The following is a 23,761-nucleotide window of genomic DNA, read 5'->3' on the forward strand; positions in this document are numbered from 1 at the left end:
CACTTTGTCTTGGGAGAGGAGATTATTTCACATCATCTGGAAATCATACATTTACGTAAACTTAAGACTAAAATATTTGTTGTAGAATACATTTCAGTTTATGAGATGGGGTAAGAAAGACCTCTGCCAACCACAGGTAAGAAGAAAAGAAGAAAGTAGTAAACAGACCCTGAAAAAGAATTCTAGGCTGACCCCTAGCTACCCAGAAAATTGTGAAAGAGAGAAGAGAAGCATTAGACTCAACTTTGGAAAAGAAATTATGCTCACATTTCTTAATTACAGACTAAGAGGGTATAAGGCATGTAATAATAAGGCTGTAGGAACATTAGAATAACCTTGATCAAAGACAAGACAAAATGCTGTATGTTTAAAAAGAATTTTCAACTGATGAACAGTTTGGGAAGTTCTGAGAATTTCTATAACCCATCTGGAATAAAGCTTCACTGAAATCACGGATTGCTATCTATTTTTCTAAAGAACTGCTGTATTCAGATATAATTCACATACCATTAAATTCACCTTTTTAAAGCATGCGATGCAATGTTTCTTTAATATAGGCAAAGGGTTTTTCAGCTCTCACCACTATCTACCTTCAGAACGCTTTCTTCACTCCATAAAGAAACCACATAACCTATCATCAGTCACTCCCCTAATTCCTCTTCTCTGTCCTAGGCAATCACTTTTCTGTATATTTGCTTATTCTAGACATTTTACATAAATGGACCTTATAATGTGTAGCCTTTTATGTCTGGTTTATGTCACATTGCATCATGTTTCCAATTTTATTTTTTTTATATTGTCAACTTATAGTACATTGCATGGATATATTATGCAATGTATATTATATAGTAGTCAATTATTTAGTAATAATTTATTGAGACTTTCGGGATCTTACAATAAAAAAGGCCTTGTTTTTAAGAAATCCTGATAGCTCAGTTGCTAAAGAATCCACCTGCAATGCAGGAGACCCCAGTTGTTCGATTCCTGGGTCAGGAAGATCCCCTGGAGAAGTGATAGGCTACTCATTCCAGTATTCTTGGGCTTCCCTTGTGGCTCAGCTGGTGAACAGCCTGCAATGTGGGAGACCTGGGTTTGATCCCTGAGTTGGGAAGATCCCCTGGAGAAGGCAAAGGCTGCCCACTCCAGTATTCTGGCCTGGAGAATTCCAAGGACTGTATAGTCCCTGGGCTTTCAAAGAGTCAGACACGACTGAGCAACTTTCACTTTCACTTCAAGAAGTTTTAAAAGGTGGGAGATAAAGAGAATAACGTATCAATGACAGACTTAAGAAACTGATGGAACACAGAATTCAGAATGGAAAATGAGGCTGGGAAAGACAGACAAGAGCGATCACAAAGGGCCTGGTGCCATGCCAAGTGATCTGGACTTACTGCTCTATGCAAAAGAGAACCTCCCTTCAGAAAAAGTCTTCCCCCTGCCACTTCCTTTTTTCTTATCTTCCAACACCTACAGATAGAAACCCAAACCGTAAACATACAAACTCATACTCATCTCAACTAAATAAATTACTACCCATTCTTCAAAGGACCCTCCACAAAGCATTCTCTGATCATCCTGTTAAAACAACTCTAATGGGACCTTTTTCGCAGTATTTATTATACACTGATAAATGCTAATATAGCTGCAATTATCCCTGCTCAAGAGTGATCTTCATAAAAGCAAGGATAGTATCAGTATTTCTGAAATCCAAGCAGTGTAAATGCTGAATGAATACATGGAAAAAAATGCAATAGATTTGGCGAAAAGTAGATCTCTAGAAGGATGAGAACACAGAATGGCCAGTTTCAGTGAAGAATCTGGGTGTGGAAGTAAAAACAGAGAATGCTGATGGAAGCAGCACAAGCCTGGGAAGATGAACGAGGTCATGGGCAGCGAGAAGTAGAGAAACAGAAGGGTATTGTGATAATGGCAAGTGAGTACCTGCCACGCCATGTGCCAGACAAAATACCAGCGCTTTAGTACATTTAATTTTTTCAACAGCCTACGAGGTAGATATTATTAGCCTCATTTTACAGGAAAAGAAACAAGTTTGAAGAAGGAAACAAACAGTGGCAGAAGCAGGTTTCTACAACTTATGTTTATTTGCAAAGGCCATGTGCATTACTATCTGCCATATGCCACCCCCTTTTATAACTGTGCTTGGGATTGCACGAGCACGTACAACTGTTTTTTACTTTTGACATGAAAATACACAAGTATGTAGCTGACTGATTATATCCTGAAATCCACCAAAACAAAGTCACACTGACTATGAATAAATTCCACAATCAAACTGGTTAAAAGGGACACTTGCTCATTACTCTCAAACAGAAATATCCATGGAAGTTTCCTCATCTTGCTGTCAATAAATGAGCTGTGTCTTAAAAATTATATAAGGTTCCTTTTAGACATGAGTAGAATGTTATACACAATTTACTAAATCTAAACAACTTTCATTATTTACCCCAAGGCTAACTCAAACTCTGTCCTATAATTGAGAGAAGCATTTTAAACACAGCATTATAACTAAAGGCAAGTGTCAATAAATAGTTTAAATTCAGTATTACTGCAACAGATAAGAATATTATTTTTCATAATATCTGTATTTAGCAGTTACTATTTAGATGAGGATTTTTCATAACACTCTCTTACTATAGCTTATCATGAAATTTAATAATGCATAGCATGTGTATTTAATGGCAATATAATTAGTAAGTGAAGTGCTGGTTTAGTGATATTATTGCTATGTGTATTTAACAATTACAAATAGGAAAAAAAGTTTAACTCAAAAACTTGCCTCTTTGAAAAGCAAATAATGCACTGTGTTACAAAACAAATGCACAAGCACAAGCAAGATTGGTGTGTCATCTACTCAATAAAAAGTGCCCCCAAATCTATGTCACTTAAAACAAAAAAGCTGCAGCAGGCAAAAGAGCTCCTCGATTATTTCTTGCTTTTCAGAGTTAATGTAAATGATATTAAAGACTTTTGTATGACTTTTACCAATTATAATTTCTATGTGGAAAAGTTTGTTTTTAAAGACACAAACTGGTGCTAAGTCTTTTGAGATTATAGTCAACGGAGCTATTTCTGCCTGCCTACACTTGAGAACTCACCACATGTTCAACACTTTCTGGCAGCTAAACACAAAAAAAATAGAAGGAAAAAGAGAGAGAGAGATATCATCAGAAACTGCCCACACTGAAATTATCACATTGTTTTCATGCTTAATTTTTTCCAAGCAGAATTATTATAATTTTAACAAAAAAACAACTAATTTAAAACTAGTATTAATACATGCAGCATACCACAAAATTAATATTTTTATGTTTACAGAAAAAAAATATGCCTCTAAAGTACAGCAGTAATTTTCATGCACCAACATTCCTAAAACTAATAAGCTAAAAACATGCTATTAACTCTAAATAAGAATTTGAGCACAGTTCTTAAATAACTATTTTTGTATTACTAAAACGTTTACTGAAATAGTACTATTTAAAACTTAGTGGTTAAAACAATTAAGTATACCAACTTGTTTTGCATGCACCTATTCCTTGAAAAAAATTTCCTTAAAGAATTGCACATGACTGTAAGTCTCAAACATGCACAGTTTAAGGAAAAAAGTGACTAAATCAAGCAAAACCAATACATACTTGGTTTCATCCATCACCTCTACTTCTGTAGGGGCTGTGATGGGTGCATTTGAACGTCCTGCAGTAGGGTCATCTGTGTTTAATTCTCCATTTGTAGAACTTACAACCTGCAAAAAAGAAAAAGAAAAAAATATATATACACACACGCACACAAAGTAATAAGTTATACAATAATAAACAAAATTAAAGTATTTAAATTAGAAAGTTAATATGAAGAACACAAAACAATTAGTAAGTAGTTGTTCATAACTAAATATACTAACAGGTCTACATTAAAGATAAAGTCATTCAACACTTGCTCTTCACCTTACTTCCTGATCATCTTGAAATTTCTGTCCTGTCTGCTGTCCTCTGGTTTTTAAGGATAATGCAGTCAGTTCCCTTTTGGGTACTCATCTCCTTTGGTACTTTGCTACATCATGAATTATTTCCTTTGGAAACTTTAATATTGTTCTTCCAACAGATTCTCTGTTTCAGTCGGTAATCATGCTCAGGTCTCACCCTCATTTTTGTCCATTCATTCACCCAGTTTTTCAAGCCCTAAATCTAGGCATCACTGTGATTCCTCTCTTTGACATAAACCATCAGCAGATTATGTTAAATCCTCCCTGACACAAACCCCAAACCTAACTGGCTCTCCCCATTCATAAGACTACTAGAACCGTAATCCAAAGTACCATTATCTCTTGAATGAAGAAGAGCAAAAACCAATCAACTGGTCAGCTTTTATTTGTATCTACCTCCCATTAATGGATTGTCCACATAACAACCAAGATGTTCCTTTAAAATGTAAATCAGGCAACATATAACTCTCTGCTTAAAACTCTTATAATGTCAACTTTATGGTTTCATTTGAAATAAAGATCCATATTCTTTACTCCAATTTACAAAGTCCCACAAGATCTCAATCCTATCTACCTCTTTGATCTCATAGCACTTGCCCTTTGTTCACTAGCCTCCATCCAACATCAAGCTTATTTCCACCTAAGACCTTGGCATTATCTTTTCTCACTCACTGGAATTCTCTTCTTGCTTTCTGGCTGTTTTCTTGTCTTTCAGATTCTCAAAGAGTAGAATTTTTTTCAACATATAATCTAGAACTTCTGTGCAGAAACACTCATATGTTATACTTCATTTATAATTCTTTGTATAGCATTTATCAATATTGATGTTTTTCTGACTGACTGATGAGTTTCTTAATACCTACGCCAAACTCCGTTAAAATTAAGCTCCATAACAGCAAGAGCCTTCTGTTATTTCCTGAGAGTTCTCCTCAGCTCTATGTGGCACAGAATAGGCACTCAATAAATATTTGTTGGAATAAATGAATATATGCATGCACATATGAAAGCTTGAAGAAAGATAAAAATCATAACACTCCCAAATTCTCCTGGTCCAACAAAGTCTCTCTACTGTCCTATCTCTTGTTTTCCTCTAAACGTATTAGAAAACAATCATCTTAATTTACCACTTAAATTTTTATAAAATTCCCCATTTATTCCTTAACTCCCCCCAATCTATACTCTGACCCTCTATCAGAACTTGCATTGAGGTTTTTTTCGAGGGTTTCCAGTAGTTCCTAGAAAGTATGTTAGTGGTCTTTGCTCAGTCTTCATTTGCCTGTACATCTCTATCACTTGGCACCAGCTAATGACTTTGAAGTGAGACAGAGCTAGATTCAAAACCTAGTTCTACCACTTACCACTTATGCGACTGGGAAGACACCTTACCTTGCTATACCTCAGTATTCTCAACTATGAAATTGGAAACAGAAGTTATCTGTTTAATATGGTTTACATGAATAGGAAATAAAATTAATATATAAAATAGTGACTGGCATATAGTAAGTGTTCAGCAAATGGTGGCCATCGTTATTACCATCAGTCTAACGTAAAGAACGGCTTCAACTATTACCTTTATGAAAAGGATTCCCCAAGCCTAACTGCTCACCTACATGGTTAGTTAGCTAGATCAAATTGGCATCTCGTTATTTCTAAAACCAAATTTATCATATTCCTTCTTAAATCTGTTATGTTTCCTATAGTCCCTACTTTTACTGAAGCCCTACCCACTTCCCAGACCTCTAGGCTCAAAACCTCAGAATCATTTTTGATGCTTTCTCTACGTGATCTCTTTATGATGTAACAAAAGTCTAAGTATCAGAGTTGACAGGTGACTAGTAAGCTTAACACTTCCCTTTACTGAGGCCCGTATATTTCTAAAGCTTAAATTCCAGGCTTCCACGGTGGCTCAGTGGTAAAGAATCCACCTGCCAAAGCAGGAGATATAGGTCCAGTCCTTGATCCCAGGAAAATCCCACATGCTGTTGAGCAACTAATGCCATGCACCACAACTACTGAGTCTGTGCTCTAGAGCCTGGGAGCTGCAACTGCGGAGCCCGTGTGCTGCAACCACTGAACTCAGGCCCCCGGGAGCCCATCTGAGCAGCAAGAGAAGTCACTTCCCTCACAGCACAGCTAGAGAGTAGCCACTGCACACTGCAACTAGATGAAAGCCTGCGTACCAACGAAGACCCAGCACAGCCAAAAATATTAGATAAAATCATATACAAAAAGCTTAAGTTCTAAAAGGCAACAACACGCCAAGCACTGTTCTAGGAACTTGGAATACCAGAGTAAACAATACAGGAAAACACCCCTGTCCTTGTAGACTTAATCGTCAGTGTAGAGAAACAGGCCCTCTCCCCCAACTCAAGGAAGATAACCAGAAATCAATCAATGTATATAGACTAGGTCATGATTTATACAAGTTCCATTTCCTATAGCTTATATGGAACAAGTACTTAAGAAATGAGCACTGCATTTGTTCCTTCAGCTGAAAACACAAAGCTGCCTTGATCCTCTTTAGAGGCAATTCACTGGGAGGAATTCCTAAGTCACCCTCTCAGCTTCTGGGGCACCTGCTTCCTCCTTTCTGTCATTCTGTTGAACTCTGTGATTCTGTGCCAATTTTCTCTCTTTCTGAAAATGTGAGAAGATATTTATTTGTTCTAATTACTGAATATAATTGGGTTCTTTATTTTTAAAATGTCAGAGCCTCTACCTTGAACTGGAAAGAAGCTAAAAAGCAGAATTCTTATCCCATACTTATGTATTCTCCATCACTTTTAACAAGCAGAATGCCTTGCATGTAGTAGATAACTAACAGTTCAATGAACTATTTCCATTTTTATTCCCTTAACATGACAGTCAACAGGTTTCTCCCCCCCACCCTTTTGTTCAATGGTCCTACATAGTTGGAAGGACATTCCTTATCCCATAAACTTATTGGCAGTTCCTCTGATGCGCTGTCCCTTTTTTAAGCAGCATAAATAAAAATTTGAAACTCCAGTACTCTAAATTTCCAGCAACAGTATCTATACATGCACTATAATTATATAATCTGATTTACTTCATTTCATATAATTGCATAACAAAGTTATATCAGACTTCAATAAATTTTACTTAAATTTAGTGAAATGTTTCAAATATCATTCTACGTGGTTGATCATAACCAGATTAAAAAGAAGTTAACATCTGACTTTATAAAAATTTTAATGTAATTTTTCCTGGGCTCCCCAGATTCCCTAACTCTCTGAGTAAAAGCCAATAGCCCAGGGTCAGAATACAATCAATGTGGTAACAGAATTCTGTTAAGCTGACCCACTTAACAGCAATGACCTAAGAGTGAATCAGGCATTAAAATTGTTTCCACTTAAGAAAAGGAGTGGTCTTTTCTAAACAGATTTTACAAGAAAAAGACATAATATTATAAACAATGTGTCAATATCTTCTTGGAAACCAAAGGCAATTGATCAAACAAACAAAAATTATTTTTGTAAGCCAAATTTTGAGGAATGATTCCACTTAGGTGACATTTCTAGAATGATAATTCAAACTAGAACATAAGAACCTCTGCAATATTAGTGTTTATCAGGCTAGTTTCTTCAGAGGATGAGACGGTTGGATGGCATCACCAACTCAATGCACATGAGTTTGAACAAACTCCAGTGGAGCATAGAGGAGCCTGGAGTGCTGCAATCCATGGGGTCGCCAAGAGTCAGACATGACAGAGCGACTAAACAACAGCAAATGTAAAAATCACACATGCTTTGAGGTTTGATATTTCAAAAAGGAAATTCAGCTGTTTTATAGGATTTCTGTTTTGCTGCTCTTGTTCTTAAAGAAATGTTCACTGTCATTCCCACTTGATAAGAAACTTGGTGTAATTCTCATTTTAAGAGGTTTAAAGAAAGGTAACTAGGCTACAGCTTTACTCTCACACTATCAGAGTTAAAGGGGAGGCAGTGGACACACAGCCTGTAGCTAAGCAAGGGCAAAAATAATGGTTCATTTAATGCCTGCCTGCCCCACCTAATTCCAAAAGAAATCATTATCATAGACTGTGAATACATAGATTGTGAATACATTTTTTAGTCAACAAAACCCCAACCATTCAAAAAGTCTCCTGCCTCTTGTTTTGGGTAGAGCAAGCTCAGTTTACACTGTATTCTCTTCCCTACTCTAGTAGCTATTAAAATCTTTCTTTACTGCTAGAAAAAAGAGTATCAAAACAAATGTGTATTGCTGATTTATCCCAATTGTAACTAAACAGGGGATTTCCAAAAGGATGTTAAAAGGCCAATTAATTTAGTTTCCGAGTAGAATGAATTCAAATTCATTATACTACTATCTTCCTAAATTCTATTTGAAGTTTTGTGAGCATGTTATCAAATGCTCAGTAGAGGCATAATACATTAATGAACTAAATCTTCATCTAGCCAAAAAATATATTAGAAATATTAAAAAATCATATATTTTACTTAAGACACAGCTTTTTCTAGAGGCATCTATAAGAAAGCACACTAGTAAATGAGATACGTTAAAAGAGTAATTTTCAAAGAGTTTACTAGACCTGTACTAGGGTTCAACATGATTGTATGAAACCAGCTTTCTAACATATTCTAAAACCTATAGAAATATTGTTAATATTCCAACTGATGACCCAAAGGCCGTGACATTCTCAGTGACTTTCAACAAAGAGAAACCAAAATAGATTCTCTATTAGATCTCTAAGTGATCTAACGTTCACTTAGACTTAACAGCACTCTATTCTTTGATTATTCCAGTCTTTCAAGATGTTACTGCAAATGATACTGGAAAAGTGTTAAATTTCTTAACATGAGATATCTGTTTTTCTTTCTTTAACAATAATATTTGGGCTTCCTGGTGGCTCAGACAATAAAGAATCTGCCTGCAATGCAGGAGACCAGGGATCAATCCCAGGGTCAGAAAGACCCCCTGGAGAGGGGAATGGCAGCCCACTTCAGTATTCTTGCTGGAGAATTCCACGGACAGAGGAGATTGGCAGGCAATAGTCAAAGGGGTCGCAAAGAGTCAGACATGACTGAGTGACTTCACTTTCAATGTTCAGACTACCAGCCCTTTGCTGCAAAACTCCTATATATCCTAGTTCTCCCCTCCCCCTCCTCGGAAGCAGTTCTTAGAGTTACTTAAGATACTGCCTCCAGGCTTGAAGTCCTGAAAACTCCCACTGAATAAAACATAACTCTCAACTTTTAGATTGTGAATACATTTTTTAGTCTACAAAACCCCAACCATTCAAAAAGTCTCCTGCCTCTTGTTTTAGGTAGAGCAAGCTCAGTTTACACTATATTCTCTTCCCTACTATAGTAGCTATTAAAATCTTTCTTTACTGCTAGAAAAGAAAAAAGAGTATCAAAACAAATGTGTAATGCTGATTTAGCCCAATTGTAACTAAACAGGGGATTTCCAAAACTAAAATAAAAAAAAAAGAGGAACTGTAAATTATGTATGTAATAAAGGCACGTAACTTCTCTCATTCCACAAACCTCTCTTTTCCAGACTTTAGTACCCCTCCACCCGGAAAATAAAAGAGATGACTGTTGTAGTCACTCAATATTTTTTTTTCCTTGTTAGAACTTCAGTATTTTCAAAGATTTGACAAAGAAAACTAAAATTGGTTATCTGAAATGTTTTGAAAAGGTCTGCATTAACAATTAGCATAATGGAGAACTGACTCAGATGTGACATCTATTACTCCTCTGACTTTTAACCACATATGTTTTATCATTTCAAGATATGTTTGTCTGATTCTTTTTCTGTTATCATCACCTGCATCTGCATTTCTGAAGTGATAATAACTAAAATATCAGACTGCTTATTATAACAATTAATATTATCCTCTCATTTCATCAACAGTGCCTGGCTGCAAGACACATCTGCACCACTTGTGATTCTGCCCTTTCTCCCCAGTGTCACACGGCTCCTTACATGAAAAGGAAAGGCTGGACAAGCAGAGCTTTCCAACAATCAGAAGGTATGCCACACCAAGTAAAATGGTTCTTTAGTAGTGCCCTTAACCGCTGTCTTCTTCCCTCTGCTTGCCATGACCTCTCAGCTTTTACAGATCAGATGCTTAGTTAGCATAGAGCTCCAAGACTGTGTTACAGTGAAAAGTTCAACACAGTACAATTAGAGACTAGTACTACCTGCTGCCCGTGGCACATTTTACAACCTCATTCTGGAAATCCTGATGTGCCAGGTGGAGACCTACCAAAAGGGATAACTGACCCCCCCCCCCTTCCCTCAACCCTCACACCCAGCTGAACTGTGTCTTCTGTCTTTCAAGTCCTTTTGTTTCTCTTCATCTTCACTACCCATCATCTCTCCTCAACTGCAGACTTTTGAGAGTTGTGGCCCTGCCTTACACTTGGCTCCCTTCCATCCAGTCTCGAGCAAAATTCTCTCTGTAAGTGCTACTCTAATCAAGTTACTTCTAGTTATCTTTATGCCTACCCAATACCCTTAGACCAAAACCCAAATTAAATAACAAACTTTCAGGTCCTTCACAATTCCCCTCCTGTCTGCCCGTCAGTCTCATTTCTCTATACACAACAGCTTGACAGAACTGCCGTTTAATTCCTCAATCTGTCACCCTCTCCTCCACAATCTTACACAGTTTTCTCTGCCTGATACACTCCTCCCTTAACCCCTTCTACCTTCCTACCTTCTTCAAATACTAAGTCCTACTCATTCTTCACTTTGAAAACATATGAAAAAATAGAGTACAAATGTTTTTCTCAGAAAACTTTAACTTGCTAAATCCAAGTTAGGTGCTTTACCTACATCTTCTCATAGCACCCTGTACTTTCTCCACTTATCATACCGCCTGTTTATTAGCTCTTTCCATTAACTGAAAGCCCCATGGGGACAGACACCATATCTGTTATTCTCTCCTTTATTCAAAGAACCTACTAGCACAGTGCCAAGCACCTGGTAGACATTTATATACATTTGCTGAATAATGAATAGCCAAGAAACTGAAAATGGTAAGTCGAGGCTTCTCAACCGTATTTATTACCAGTGATTCTCAGAGGAGCAGGAGGGGAAACACTTGTACCCCTAGGAAATTTTCCAAATCACATACAAGTCAAGAACAGATTGAAAACACAGACTTCAAGATATCTTAATATTATTCTTAGTCTCTTAAGTGGGGAAAGTTTATCAAATAGATGACATTATCCTTCTGATTAGTAAACTAACTGAAGAGACAGAATAAAATTAGATAAATCCCATTTCACAGTGCATTCTTTTGGCTACATCTCTATACTTCACCTTTCAGAGATGGATAAAAATACTAGTCAAGTTTCTTAATTTGCCAAAGCAACAGATGATTCTACTATTTAGTACTTCTTTAGCACCCAACTCTATGCTAAATACTTTTTTAAAAAGTTCTCACAAACCATTATTATTAATATCCCTATGTTACTGATGAATAATCTAAGGCACGAAATTTGAAATTATGCTGCTAACCACAATTAAATCAACTTGGTAACCTATATATCTGTATAATAATTCTGAAAAGATAAGGAGATCAAATATAGACTCCAAGGGGCATATGTGAAATAGTGAGTGAGGATTTTTCTATAGTCGAAAAGGCAAGAGGTGTTTGTATGCATTTTATTACCAGATAGCAATCTATTTATTTTTGTAAATGTATTCCCTGAAAACTATTTGATGATATGCCCTTAGTATTTGTTGAGGAAAACTTTTTAATTGCCATGTAAGGTCTTTGTCGCTCAGTCGTGTCTGACTCTTTGTGACCCCATGGACAGTCCATGGAATTCTCCAGGCCAGAATACTGGAGTGGGCAGCTGTTCCCTTCTCCAGGGGATCCTCTCAACCCAGGGATCAAACCCAGGTCTCCCACACCTTGCAAAGCCAATAACTAAAACTTTGTCCAACAGGTGGTTTAACAACCATGAACAAAGAAAGAACCTCAAGGCAAATTCTTCTCATACTTGTGTATTAGTAAAAAGATCTTTCTCTTTATATCTTCCCTTTATCAAATAATGAGAATGAAAAAAACACACTGCTTTCCCTTCTTCCTTCATTCAAAGTAAAATAGAGTATTCAATTATTGGAATAATTATATTAGCTCAGATTAAGGTACCTTTACTTCCTTTATTATTAATTTTTAAACTACCACTTCATTAGTCCAATTATGCCAGTGTCATAACTTTTCAAATTTTGAATTATACATAAATTCAACATTTTGGGATAGAGCAAGATTCACGCATGATCTTACTACACTGCTATCAAATTTTTCATGAAAGTAAAACTACCTTAGTGTTCATCCCATCAAGTTAATTCAGGAAGTAACTGAAAAACAGTGTAAAAATTTTGACTCACTTATGTATTTACCAGAATAGTGAAGTGATCACTTACTAAATATTAGAATGAAGTCAGATGCAATCCCTATAAGGCAGAAAAGTTTTAAAGAGATGAGAAATAAGCAGATTTAAAATGTATCTTTGAGAATACGTGAAAAAATAGAAAAAATACTAGAATGTTGAGCCAACAATGAAACTCATTCACTCTTTGACAGTCCAAAGAGATCCCATGAGCCATCTTTGGGAATTTCACAAAGTGGGGGGAAAAAAAAAAAAACTATTGATAAATTTGTGGCACTGGTACAGAAGTGGTAGGAAAGCTTTCTAACAGTGTCTTAATTGTTATAGATTTCCCTAAGCCCTGAGCAAGACACTCACTATAAAAACACACAACACTTAGAAACATGTAAATGTACACAGATACACACACAATCCAGCTTGTTTTTACACAAATTAGACATAATTTTCTTAATTAACTTTTTCAATGATATGAATTTCGATCACAGAAAAGTTTTACCTCTCAGGCTCCCTTGCCTCTGAATCCCTCACTCTACAAAAACTTTGACAGCACTATTTGAATTCTTCTGTTAATACTTGACTGAAAGTTCCACAGACTACAAAATCCTATAAAATTTGGTTTCACAATTTAAACTTCCTCTAAAATCTAAAGGTGGGAAAAACATGGTAACTCATAAGATTTAATTAAGAATTGGCTTTTTTAAGAGCTCAAATCAAGACAGAAGAAAATCCAAGCATAGATTCAGATTAATATACAGGAAGAAAAATATAAATTTTGTAAAATATAATAGAAAATTGTTCAAGTCGAAGTATGTGGAGGAAAAAAATCAAAAACAGGTTCTAGACTGAAATAGATTGAAAGAACATTTCTCATCTCAATTACTTTAAGCCAGCATTCAGATTGTCTTAAACTGACATTTTTAAAAGAAATAAGAGACTCAGTAATCTTTTCCTATTTTTATAATATATATAAAAGATTAAAATTTAGGGGGGCATTTAAGGGAAGAATATAGTAGCTATCTCTAAATGTATAGAAAAGGGGGGGGGAAAGGAACACATCAAAAAAATAAGAGACAACTTTAAATTTTTGTAAATATCCAGAAAATAGAGGGAAATGTTTTATAAATATCTGTCCTTGAAATTATTTTCTCCATGTTATACTTTATCCAAATAAAACAAAATATGTCATTGTAAAACTGGGGTCATATTTACTTGACCAATTAATCAGAAAATACATTCTAAGGACTGAGAATGAAAATGTTAGGTAAGTGCTTAATTAAGTTTAAAGGAAGCAAAATAATGAAAGGATAAGATATAAAAATGCTCTATTACTTAAAGCATTAAAAAAGACTGAGTTTATGACTGGACAATCAAGTTTAACAGATAGTTCAAGTAATACATTTTGTTTTTCTAACATGTTCTGAATACAACTTACTTAAATACTGTTGTATGTGCTTGCAAAAATGAACAAAGGCAAAATCTTAGTATCCCTTAGGTGGTCTTGCTAGACCATGTTAATTTTTCTTTTTTGGTTAAATTCAAAGGAATAGAATTATGGAGAGTTCAGCAACAAGTCTTTCATTAGGATAAGAAATCATGCCATGAGTTCCAAAAAGGGTTAGTTGTATAAATCTGGGAAATAATCACTCATGCAAAAATCAGAAATACCTGTACCGAGCCACCATGTCTGTCTGCTGCAAGGTGAGCCCTCAAATGATGGGGATTTGCCTGCTGGGAGTCCCAGGCTGCCCTGTGGTCTGCCGACTGCCATTTATTTAATGCATGTGGCATGCATGGAAGAAGAGAAACCCAAAATGTTAAACATCGCATCCTTATAATATAGAAAACAAATGTATAAAAGGAAATTTTAAAAACCCTTACTATTCTGAGTCACAGATGCAGTCATCTTTGAATGTGGAGAGATTTCTATGAAAATGCTACAATTATGTAATGATCAAACACAAAAATAAAATACCACCACAGAATTTTAGAAGTGAAAGGACTTTAGAAATCACAGACTCCACTCTCTAATTTTATAAATGAAGCTAACCAAAACTAGACAGATAAAAATGACGTGGTCAAGAAAGCACTCCATAAACCGTGAAATGTTCTAAAAAGCCATCTCACTATATTTTCTTACAGTAGAGGTCCCCACTGGTTTTCTGATAAGAAACTACTTCCATCGTTTTTAAAAAAAGACATTACTTAAACAGCCACACTTAAGGTCTCAGAAAACTTAAAAAATTTTCTCTTCTTGCTTAGTAGTACCCTGTTTCCGACTGTGAGGATAATACAACAAAACAGAAAAGTTCCTTGAAAAATAAGAACTGCTATACAGAATACCAAAAGGATATGACAAACAAACTTTTTAAGTGACAATCTTCCATATATGAATCCCTTTGCTTCCTTCATCTATTTTTTTCATCTGGTTCAAATTAAGAGACCTATTTTCATGAAACAGGCTGATAATTCTTAAAGATTTTAGATGACCTGGCAAGCCTGTATGGCAATAACCACAAACTAAGTAATAATCTACTAAAAGAACTGAGTAACAGCTTAATAGGGAGCAATTTCTATGTTTCAGGAAAATGTGGACAGTACTAATATCGGGGAAGGAATACAATATTTAAGTTTCTATCGTATGTTTGGTTCTGCACTAGCTGCTTTATATGTGTTATCTCATTTTTGAGACAGAAAGTATTATCCTCATCTTACTGATGAAGACACGAAGACATTAAATACTTCTCTCACATCACTGAAGTAGCAAATAATACACCTGGTATTCAAACTGAGAGCAGACTATTTTCCCAATATTAGTACCTAGCTCATTACCACAATTACATTATGCTCTGAAGACTTCAGGGCTCTTTTCTCTCTTTTTCAACTAAAGTAAGGAAAATCTTGCCACAAAGTGTCAAGTACACTGGGCTATATGCAGACTAAGAATATCAGTGGCCAGAGTAACCCTTCAGGAGAAAAGATGTTAAAATCAAGTAGACACAAAGAATAAATGTTTTGGCACTAAGCTTCCTAAATTAAACTGTACCATACAAAACTACATACTCTGTAGCATAAAATATGTTATCAAAACAATTACGACAATTCTAATGTCCCTTCATTAAATCCTCCAAATTTATCACCAGAATTCAGCTGACTTGTAGGTTAAAGTGAAATAAATTAGATGAGACCATGAGACAGCAGGCAACATTTAGGAATCATGGACCTTTTAAGAAGACACCGAAAGCTATGCAACCTCTCCTCAAAATAAACATTTGCATCCACCCAAGATTTCCTGTAAAATTTCAGGATCCCCTGAACTTCAGGGACTGACTCTAAGTTAAAACTGTTTATCTGGGGATATTACAAAGGTTTCAGACATTTAAAGAATTAACCTTTCTTCTTTTGGGATTATGAACTGTGGGTTTATCACACAACTTAAGCTGTTTACTGCAGCACAGATAGTTAAGAAATTTTTTTCTAGATATACAATGTTCTATCATGATAAGAATCTATATATCTAAGTTGCAAATTCAATATATAAGCTATGCTAAAGGATTTCCTGAAAAAAGAAAAAAAAAATTTGACTCCCTACATTTATTGCAAGAAGGACTACATCAACAGAATATGGTTCCCACCCTCAGTGAGCTAGTAATCAGGCTAGCAAGACATATCTGAAACCAGTGGAAAGTTAAAATTTTAAAATATTTAAATTTATTTCAAGAATAATTTAATTCAACAATAAAAGAAGAGTTTCATTTATTACAATACCTAATAGCTCAAGTGGAGATCCTCACAGAATATGAATTACTGGTCTTGTTCCACATACATTTGAGAAATTAACTGATTTATAAAACACATACTCCAAGTCTTCACTTCTTCCATTTCTTTCTATATACAGCATCTTATCAGAGTACTCAAGCTACCAATGTCTTTTAATTTATACCAGAAGTAATTTATATATAAGACCCTTTACTGCCCAGTTTTTCTAAGGCAAAATTATAAAACTAAACTTTTTAAAATTGTCTATACTTTAAAGCATAAAATTATAAATACTTCCTAAATGTAGCATTTTATTTGACTAAGATTTTTAGTAAGTTGTGTTTCTTCTTTGATGTCATTTTTTTAACCCTCACCTCAACCCTGATGGAATACAAAATAGACAGCACATTACCCCTCTCCAAAAAGGGTTATAACCGAAAATTCTGAAGACACTGCTTAATTCAAGGTAACAGCAAAAATTCTGTGTCAAAAATGGATTCAGTAAGGTTTCTTTATATAAAAAAGATGAGTGAAAATGTTGCTCAAAAATTCAACAACTTCCAATTTATCTTACCCAGAAAATACAAACTTTTCAATGAATCTTCTATATCTTGTCTTGAACCTGCTCTCTGCTCCAAACCAACTGCTTATTTCTCCTCAAACATATTCCACATTTTTAAACTTTTGCCTTATATTTTCTTAATGCTCACTCTCTCCAAAATTCTTATTCCTTAGCCTGTCTTTAAAAATTCCATTTATTCTTCATGCTCATCTCAAAAACCACCTTTGCATATAGATCCTACATATTCCAATGATCCTCTATGGCACTTTATTAATGTATCTCCCATGGTACAGATTATTCTGCATTGTTATGTAGTTATTTGTGAATTTACTGTAATAATGATAACAGGAACACCAGCCACAAGAGTTGAGACTTAATGAATGCTTACTATATGCTAGGAATTAGCATGCATATTTCTATTTTATAGATGAGAACTGAGGCTTTGAGTGAATGAGTAACCTGCCATATCCAGGTCTGATTGATTTCAGAGGTTCAGTGAGCTCTTAGCCACTCATTACAAAGTCATTGCTCACAGGTTGTATGTTTTTCCTTACTTCTACATTTCTGCAACGTGGAGAGCAGTAGCTTTCAAATAACAGAACTCAGTAAATAATTTATTACACTAAACTGGACTACAGTTAGAAAAAACAACTACTATTACAATTCATTCCAACAGGGGTATCCAAATACTTCCATTCCAACAGAACAATATTCTTAAAGTATATACTAACACCACTAATCAGGCTTTGAGATCAAACAATTTTAATGTGAACATTAGGGGAAAGAGCCTATGCATTGAAAATATGTGCATTTTTATCCTTAATATGTCTGTATACGGTCTGTTTTATAGAAGAAAAGGATATGTATTTCAATCATTCAATATGTATATATAAGTATGTATACACACATGTGCAAACACATGCAAAAATGCATGCACATATAAAGTTGTCATCTGGGCCTGATAAAACACCAAATACATTTATAAACAGTGAGAAGGTAATAAAGAAAGAAATTAAGACAGCTCATATCTAAAAGGACAGCAAACCTGATTTTTGGATTGTATCTTATCTCTGTGTGGATGTGCTTCTCTGTTTGATGACAGAGCAGGATCTTGCTGAACTGCACCCACTGGAGTAGGCTGTGACACAACAACAATTAGCATCAATGCATTCTATTTCAGAAGGCTTATTTAAAATTATCTAGCATCTTAAAATAATAAAAAAACAATAAAAGATACTATTACATAAAGTCTTAATTAAGAAAAGGTATCTTCCCTAAAATATGTTGCTAAATATACCAAATTAAAGCAAAGAAATTATAGCTACTATTTAAAGTAGCTTCAAAATATTTAAATACTTTATCAAGTATTTATTTTTGTATCAACAAAAGACCTTTTAATGTTACCATTACTTTTTAGGTTAATTCTTCTTATGAAAAAAAAACAAAATGTATTTGCTTATGTCTCTCATTTCCAAAGCCAATAATATATAAACAGAAAAAGTTATTTTACGAAAATTAAGGGAATAATTTTTTAAATAAGCTAATAAAATTGGTTACTGTCAATATTTTAACTCAGAAGAGACTTTTATAAAATTTAAACCTTCAAATATAATTCAAATTTTCATAATAAATGCATTAATCAAAGTATATTCAAGTTTGCATTTTAGATACAATATATATTCAAATCACTTTGGAGCTAAGAAAAATACAGATTAAACATTTAAGTAAGCCAGCTGTTCAAAAGTACTTGAATCTGAGAGCTCGGCAGTTCCAAATATGGACAAAAATTGGTATCACTGAACTGAAAGTAAATTTTGTAAAGCATTCTTATTTATTTAAAAAGAAGACTAGTGAGAATAAATATTTGATTTGAGTCATCTCTTCAAAGAAAGAACTTAATGTTGTGCTCATTTAAGTAATGACACTCATCCCATAGTCATGATCAAGACAAATTTTGGGGGCAGTTTTTATAGTTAAAAGAACTTAAACTTGCTCTGATACATAAGTATCAGTCTATTGCAAAATAATCTAAAACTGCTAGAATAATTAAAGTATATTCTAAAATTACATATATCTTGAGCAATGCCTAAAGAAAAAACTAGCTCATCTTTTAAAGTAATCACTAGAATACTACATTTTTTAAAAGTATTTTTGATATTAAGAACTAAATCAGAAGTAGAACATTCAAAATAACCCATCACTCTAAAAAGCAGATTCCAAATTCTCTATTTTTACAAAACGCAAAGAATGAATCCTTTAAAAATTATTTATTCTCAATCCTAAAATGTATATGGAACCACAGAGATCCTGTCCAGCAATCTTGAGAAAAAAGAACAAATCTGGAGGTATAACACTCCCTGACTTCAGACTATACTACAAAGTTACAGTAATTAAATCAGCACAGTACTGGCATTAACAACAGACACATATGTCGACAGAAAAGAGAGCTCAGAAATAAACCCACATATGTACGGTCAATTAACCTAAGTAATCTATGACAGAGGAAGCAAGAATATACAAACAAGAAAAGACAGTCTCTTCAATAAGTGGTGCTGAAAAACTGGACAGCTGTGTGTAAAAGAATGAGATCAGAACATATCCTAATATCATACACAAAAACACACTCAAAATGGATTGAAGACCTTTATGTATGAAACCACAAAATTCCCAGAAGAAAGCACAAGTGAACACTCTGACTTAAACTGCAGCAATATTTTTTTGGATCTGCCTCTTAAGGTAGAAGAAACAAAAGCAAAACTAAACAAATTAAACTTTAAAGCTTTGGCACAGCAAAGAAAACCATCAACAAAATGAAAAGACAACCTACTGAATATATTTGCAAATGATATGACTGACAAGAGGTTAATATTCAAAATTTATGAACCGCTCATACAGTACCAAAAAAAATCAACAAAAAAGCAGAAGATGTGAATAGATAGTTTTCCAAAAAAACATACAGATGGCTAACAGATACATGAAAAAATGTTCAACATTACTAATCATCAGAGAAATTAAAATCAAAACCATAATGAGACATCATTTCACACTTCTCAGAATGGCCATTATTAAAAAGACACAAAATAACAACTGTTGGTGAGGATATGGATAAAATGGAACCCTTGTGCACTACTGGTGGAAATTTAAATTAGTACAGCCACTGTGGTAAACATTATGAAGATTCCTCAAAAGACTAGAAGTATAACTACAATATGATCCAGCATTACACTGCTGGGTATATATCCAAAGAAAATGAAAAAGTAATTCAAAAGGTTTATGCACCTCAATGTTCAAAACAGCATTATATATAATAGCCAAGATACGGAAGCAACCTAAGTGCCCATCAGCAGATGAATGGACAAAGAAGTATGGAGGGGAGCTTCCCTGGTCACTCAGTGGTAAAGAGCCTGCCTGCTAATGCAGGAGACATGGGTTCAATCCCTGATCCGGAAGATCCCACATGCCTTGAGGCAACTAACCCTGAGTGCTACAACTACTGAGCCTGTGCTCTAGAGCCCAGGTGCCACGACGACTGAACCCAAAGCCCTGGGGCCATGCTCCACAACAAGAAAAACCACTGCAATGAGAAGCCCACACACTGCAACTAGAGATAGCCCCTGCTCTCTGCAACTAGAGAAAAACCTGTGCAGCAACGAAGACCCAAAACAGCCCAAGGTAAAAGGATAAAGAAATAAACATTTTAAAAAGGAACGCTATGGAAGAATTATGAACGGAGGTTCGTGACATTGTGCAGGAGGCAGGGATCAAGACCATCCCCAAGTAAAACAAATACAAAACATAAAATGATTGGCTGAGGAGGCCTTATGAACAGCTGTGAAAAGAAGAGAAGAGAAAAGCAAAGAAAAGGAAAGATATACTCATTTGAATGCAGAGTTCCAAAGAATAGTAAGGAGAGATAAGAAAGCCTTCTTCATGATCAATGCAAAGAAACAAAAGAAAACAACAGAATGGGAAAGACTAGAGACTCTTCAAGACACTCAGAGACACCAAGAGACCATTTCACGCCAAGACGGGCTCAATAAAGGACAGAGATGGTGTGGACCTGACAGAAGCAGAGGATATTAAGAAAAGATGGCAAGAATACACAGAAGAACTATACAAAAAAGATCCTGTTGACCCAGACAATCACGATGGTATGCTCACTCACCTAGACCCAGACATCCTGAAATGCGAAGTCAAGGGGGCCTTAGGAAGCATCACCACGAACAAAGTTAGTGGAGGTGATGGAATTCCAGTTGAGTTATTTCAAGTCCTATAAGATGAAGCTGTGACAAAGTGTTGCACGCAATATGCTAGCAAATTCGGAAAACTCAGCAGTGGCTACAGGACTGGAAAAGGTCAGCTTTCATTCCAATCCCAAAAAAAGGCAATGCCGAAGAATGCTTAAACTACGGCACAACTGCACTCATCTCACACGCTAGCAAAGTAATGCTCAAAATTCTCCAAGCCAGGCTTCAACAGTGTGTGAACGGTGAACTTCCAGATGTTCAAGGTGGATTTAGAAAAGGCAGAGGAACCAGAGATCAAATTGCCAAAATCCATTGGATCATTGAAAAAGCAAGAGAGTTCCAGAAAAACATCTACTTCTGCTTTATTGACTACGCCAAAGCCTTTGATTGTGTGGATCACAACAAACTGGAAAATTCTGAAAGAGATGGGAATACAAGACCACCTGACCTGCCTCTTGAGAAACCTGCATGCAGGTCAGGAAGCAACAGTTAAAACTGGACATGGAAGAGCAGACTGGTTCCAAATCAGGAAAGGAGTATATCAGGCTGTATACTGTCACCCTACTTATTTAACTCATATGCAGAGTACATCATGAGAAACGCTGGGCTGGATGAAGCACAAGCTGGAATCAAGATTGCTGGGAGAAATACCAATAACCTCAGATATGCAGATGACAGAACCCTTATGGCAGAAAGCAAAGAAGAACCAAAGAGCCTCTTGATGAAAGTGAAAGAGGAGAGTGAAAAAAGTTGGCTTAAAACTCAACATTCCAAAAACTAAGATCATGGCATCTGGTCCCATCATTTCACGGGAAACAGATGGGCAACAGTGGAAACAGCGAGACACTTTCCTTTTTGGGGCTCCAAAATCACTGCAGATGGAGACTGCAGCCATGAAACTAAAAGATGCTTACTCCTTGGAAGAAAAGTTATGACCAACTTAGACAGCATACTAAAAAGCAGAGACATTACTTTGCCAACAAAGGTCCGTTTAGACAAAGCTATGGTTTGTCCAGTAGTCATGTATGGATGTGAGAGTTGGACTATAAAGGAAGCTGAGCACCGAAGAATTGATGGTTTTGAACTGTGGTGTTGGAGAAGACTTTGAGAGTCCCTTGGACTGCAAGAAGATCCAACCAGTTCGTCCTAAAGGAGATCAGCCCTGAATATTCATTGGAAGGACTGATGTTGAAGCTGAAACTCCAATACTTTGGCCACCTGATGCGAAGAACTGACTCATCTGAAAAGACCCTGAGGCTGGGAAAGATTGAAGGTGGGAGAAGGGGATGACAGAGGATGAATGGTTGGATGGCATCACCAACTCAACGGACGTAAGTCTGAGTAAACTCCGAGAGTTGGTGATGGGCAGGAAAGCCTGGCATGCTGCAGTCCGTGAGGTCGCAAAGAGTTGGACACTACTGAGTGACTGAACTAGACTATATGATAAAATATTACTCAGCCATAAAAAAGAATGGAATTCTGCCATTTGCAACAATGTGACTGGAACTATACAGTATTATGTTTAGGAGAAATATACTCTTGTTATCATTAATATGTGGAGTCTAAAAAATAGAACAAACAAGTGAATATAACAAAAAAGGAACAGACTTAAAAATATAGAGAACAATCTTATGGTTAGCAGTGAGGAGAAAAAACAAAGGAGGGGCAAGACAAGAGTAGGGGACTGAGAGACACAAACTGGCATCTATGAAATAAATTAGCAAAAAGGATATACTGTACAGCACAGAAAAATATAGATACTATTCTGTAATAACTTAAAATGAAGCATAATCTATAAAAATATTAAATCACTATGATGTTCACCTAAAACTTGTACTGTAAATCAAGTATACTTCAACATAAAAAATTATTTGTTCTCAACTCTTTTCAAATAAAGAATCTGTACTATGAAAATGAAGCTAAGTACTACAAATTATCTTTTGTTTTTCTTATACAGCCTGGAGTACTCACCAACTGCTTACCAATCCAGTCATATTCATAATCAAACATATATCCTTTCCGATCAAACAAGTCAGTAAAAAGTTTTCTTAGGTAGTCATAATCTGGTTTTTCAAAAAAATCTAGCCTTCTTACATAACGAAGATACGTTGCCATTTCTTCTAGAAAGAAAATAAAAATTACTCTGATTAAACTTTTCTATATACATTTTAATAATAAAATTATAAATAGCTAAAAGGACAAGTGTTATAAGAACACATGAAAACATAGCAAGATTCTACTATCAGTGAAAATGTTATGAACTTAATAACAACGAGATTAAAAGGGTGAAAAGAAGGGAGGAAAGGAAAGAGACAAAAGAAAAACCTGAGATTTAACAAGTATTATTTTTGCTTCAGTAGAAAAGGCTGAAGATTTTTTAAAGTAATATTTTTAACAGAAACCTTGGATAGTACTGAAGGTTGAAAGAGAAAGTTCAACAGTGCATAATCATTTAATCACAAAACACCATACTCAGCTCATACTGTTAATACTGATGGGAGCCGATTTATACATGAAAGCATCTGCACTAGTTTGCTGGCTTTCCTTTAGAATCTGTGACACACACTAACTGACCAAAAGAGCATTCAAATACTTAACCTAGACTAAATGGTATTCTACCCAACGGACCTAGCAACATCGAGCTAAAACAGACTCAGGAGAACAGTTTAATTATTCTCTTAATTTCTGGTCATAAAAGTTATAATTATTTGGTAATATACAAACCTTTGAATGGTATTGTAATTCCCAAATGCATTAGAGATATATATGTTTTAAAAGGTCATCATTTCCAGAAGCAAAAGAAAGA

At 35.3% G+C, this 23,761-nt stretch overlaps 1 protein-coding gene across 7 annotated transcripts in view; it reads right to left on the minus strand.

Annotated features, from left to right (window-relative positions):
- Positions 1-23,761, minus strand: part of CSNK1G3 (casein kinase 1 gamma 3) — a 121,811-nt gene that overhangs the window by 11,377 nt on the left and 86,673 nt on the right. Inside the window, exons 9-13 of one of the 7 annotated variants that reach the window (XM_065918202.1) lie at positions 22,927-23,072; positions 17,754-17,846; positions 14,056-14,151; positions 3,654-3,760; positions 3,117-3,140 (exon numbers count right to left, since the gene is read on the minus strand). In XM_065918202.1, the coding sequence (XP_065774274.1) occupies positions 3,117-3,140; positions 3,654-3,760; positions 14,056-14,151; positions 17,754-17,846; positions 22,927-23,072 (466 nt within the window). Of the gene's footprint in view, positions 1-3,116; positions 3,141-3,653; positions 3,761-14,055; positions 14,152-17,753; positions 17,847-22,926; positions 23,076-23,761 lie in introns of all 7 variants that reach the window. The other 6 variants (XM_065918203.1, XM_065918201.1, XM_065918206.1 and 3 more) reach the window with 6 other exon arrangements.

This window comes from Muntiacus reevesi, chromosome 1, assembly GCF_963930625.1.
Source record: "Muntiacus reevesi chromosome 1, mMunRee1.1, whole genome shotgun sequence".
Lineage (NCBI taxonomy): Eukaryota > Metazoa > Chordata > Mammalia > Artiodactyla > Cervidae > Muntiacus > Muntiacus reevesi.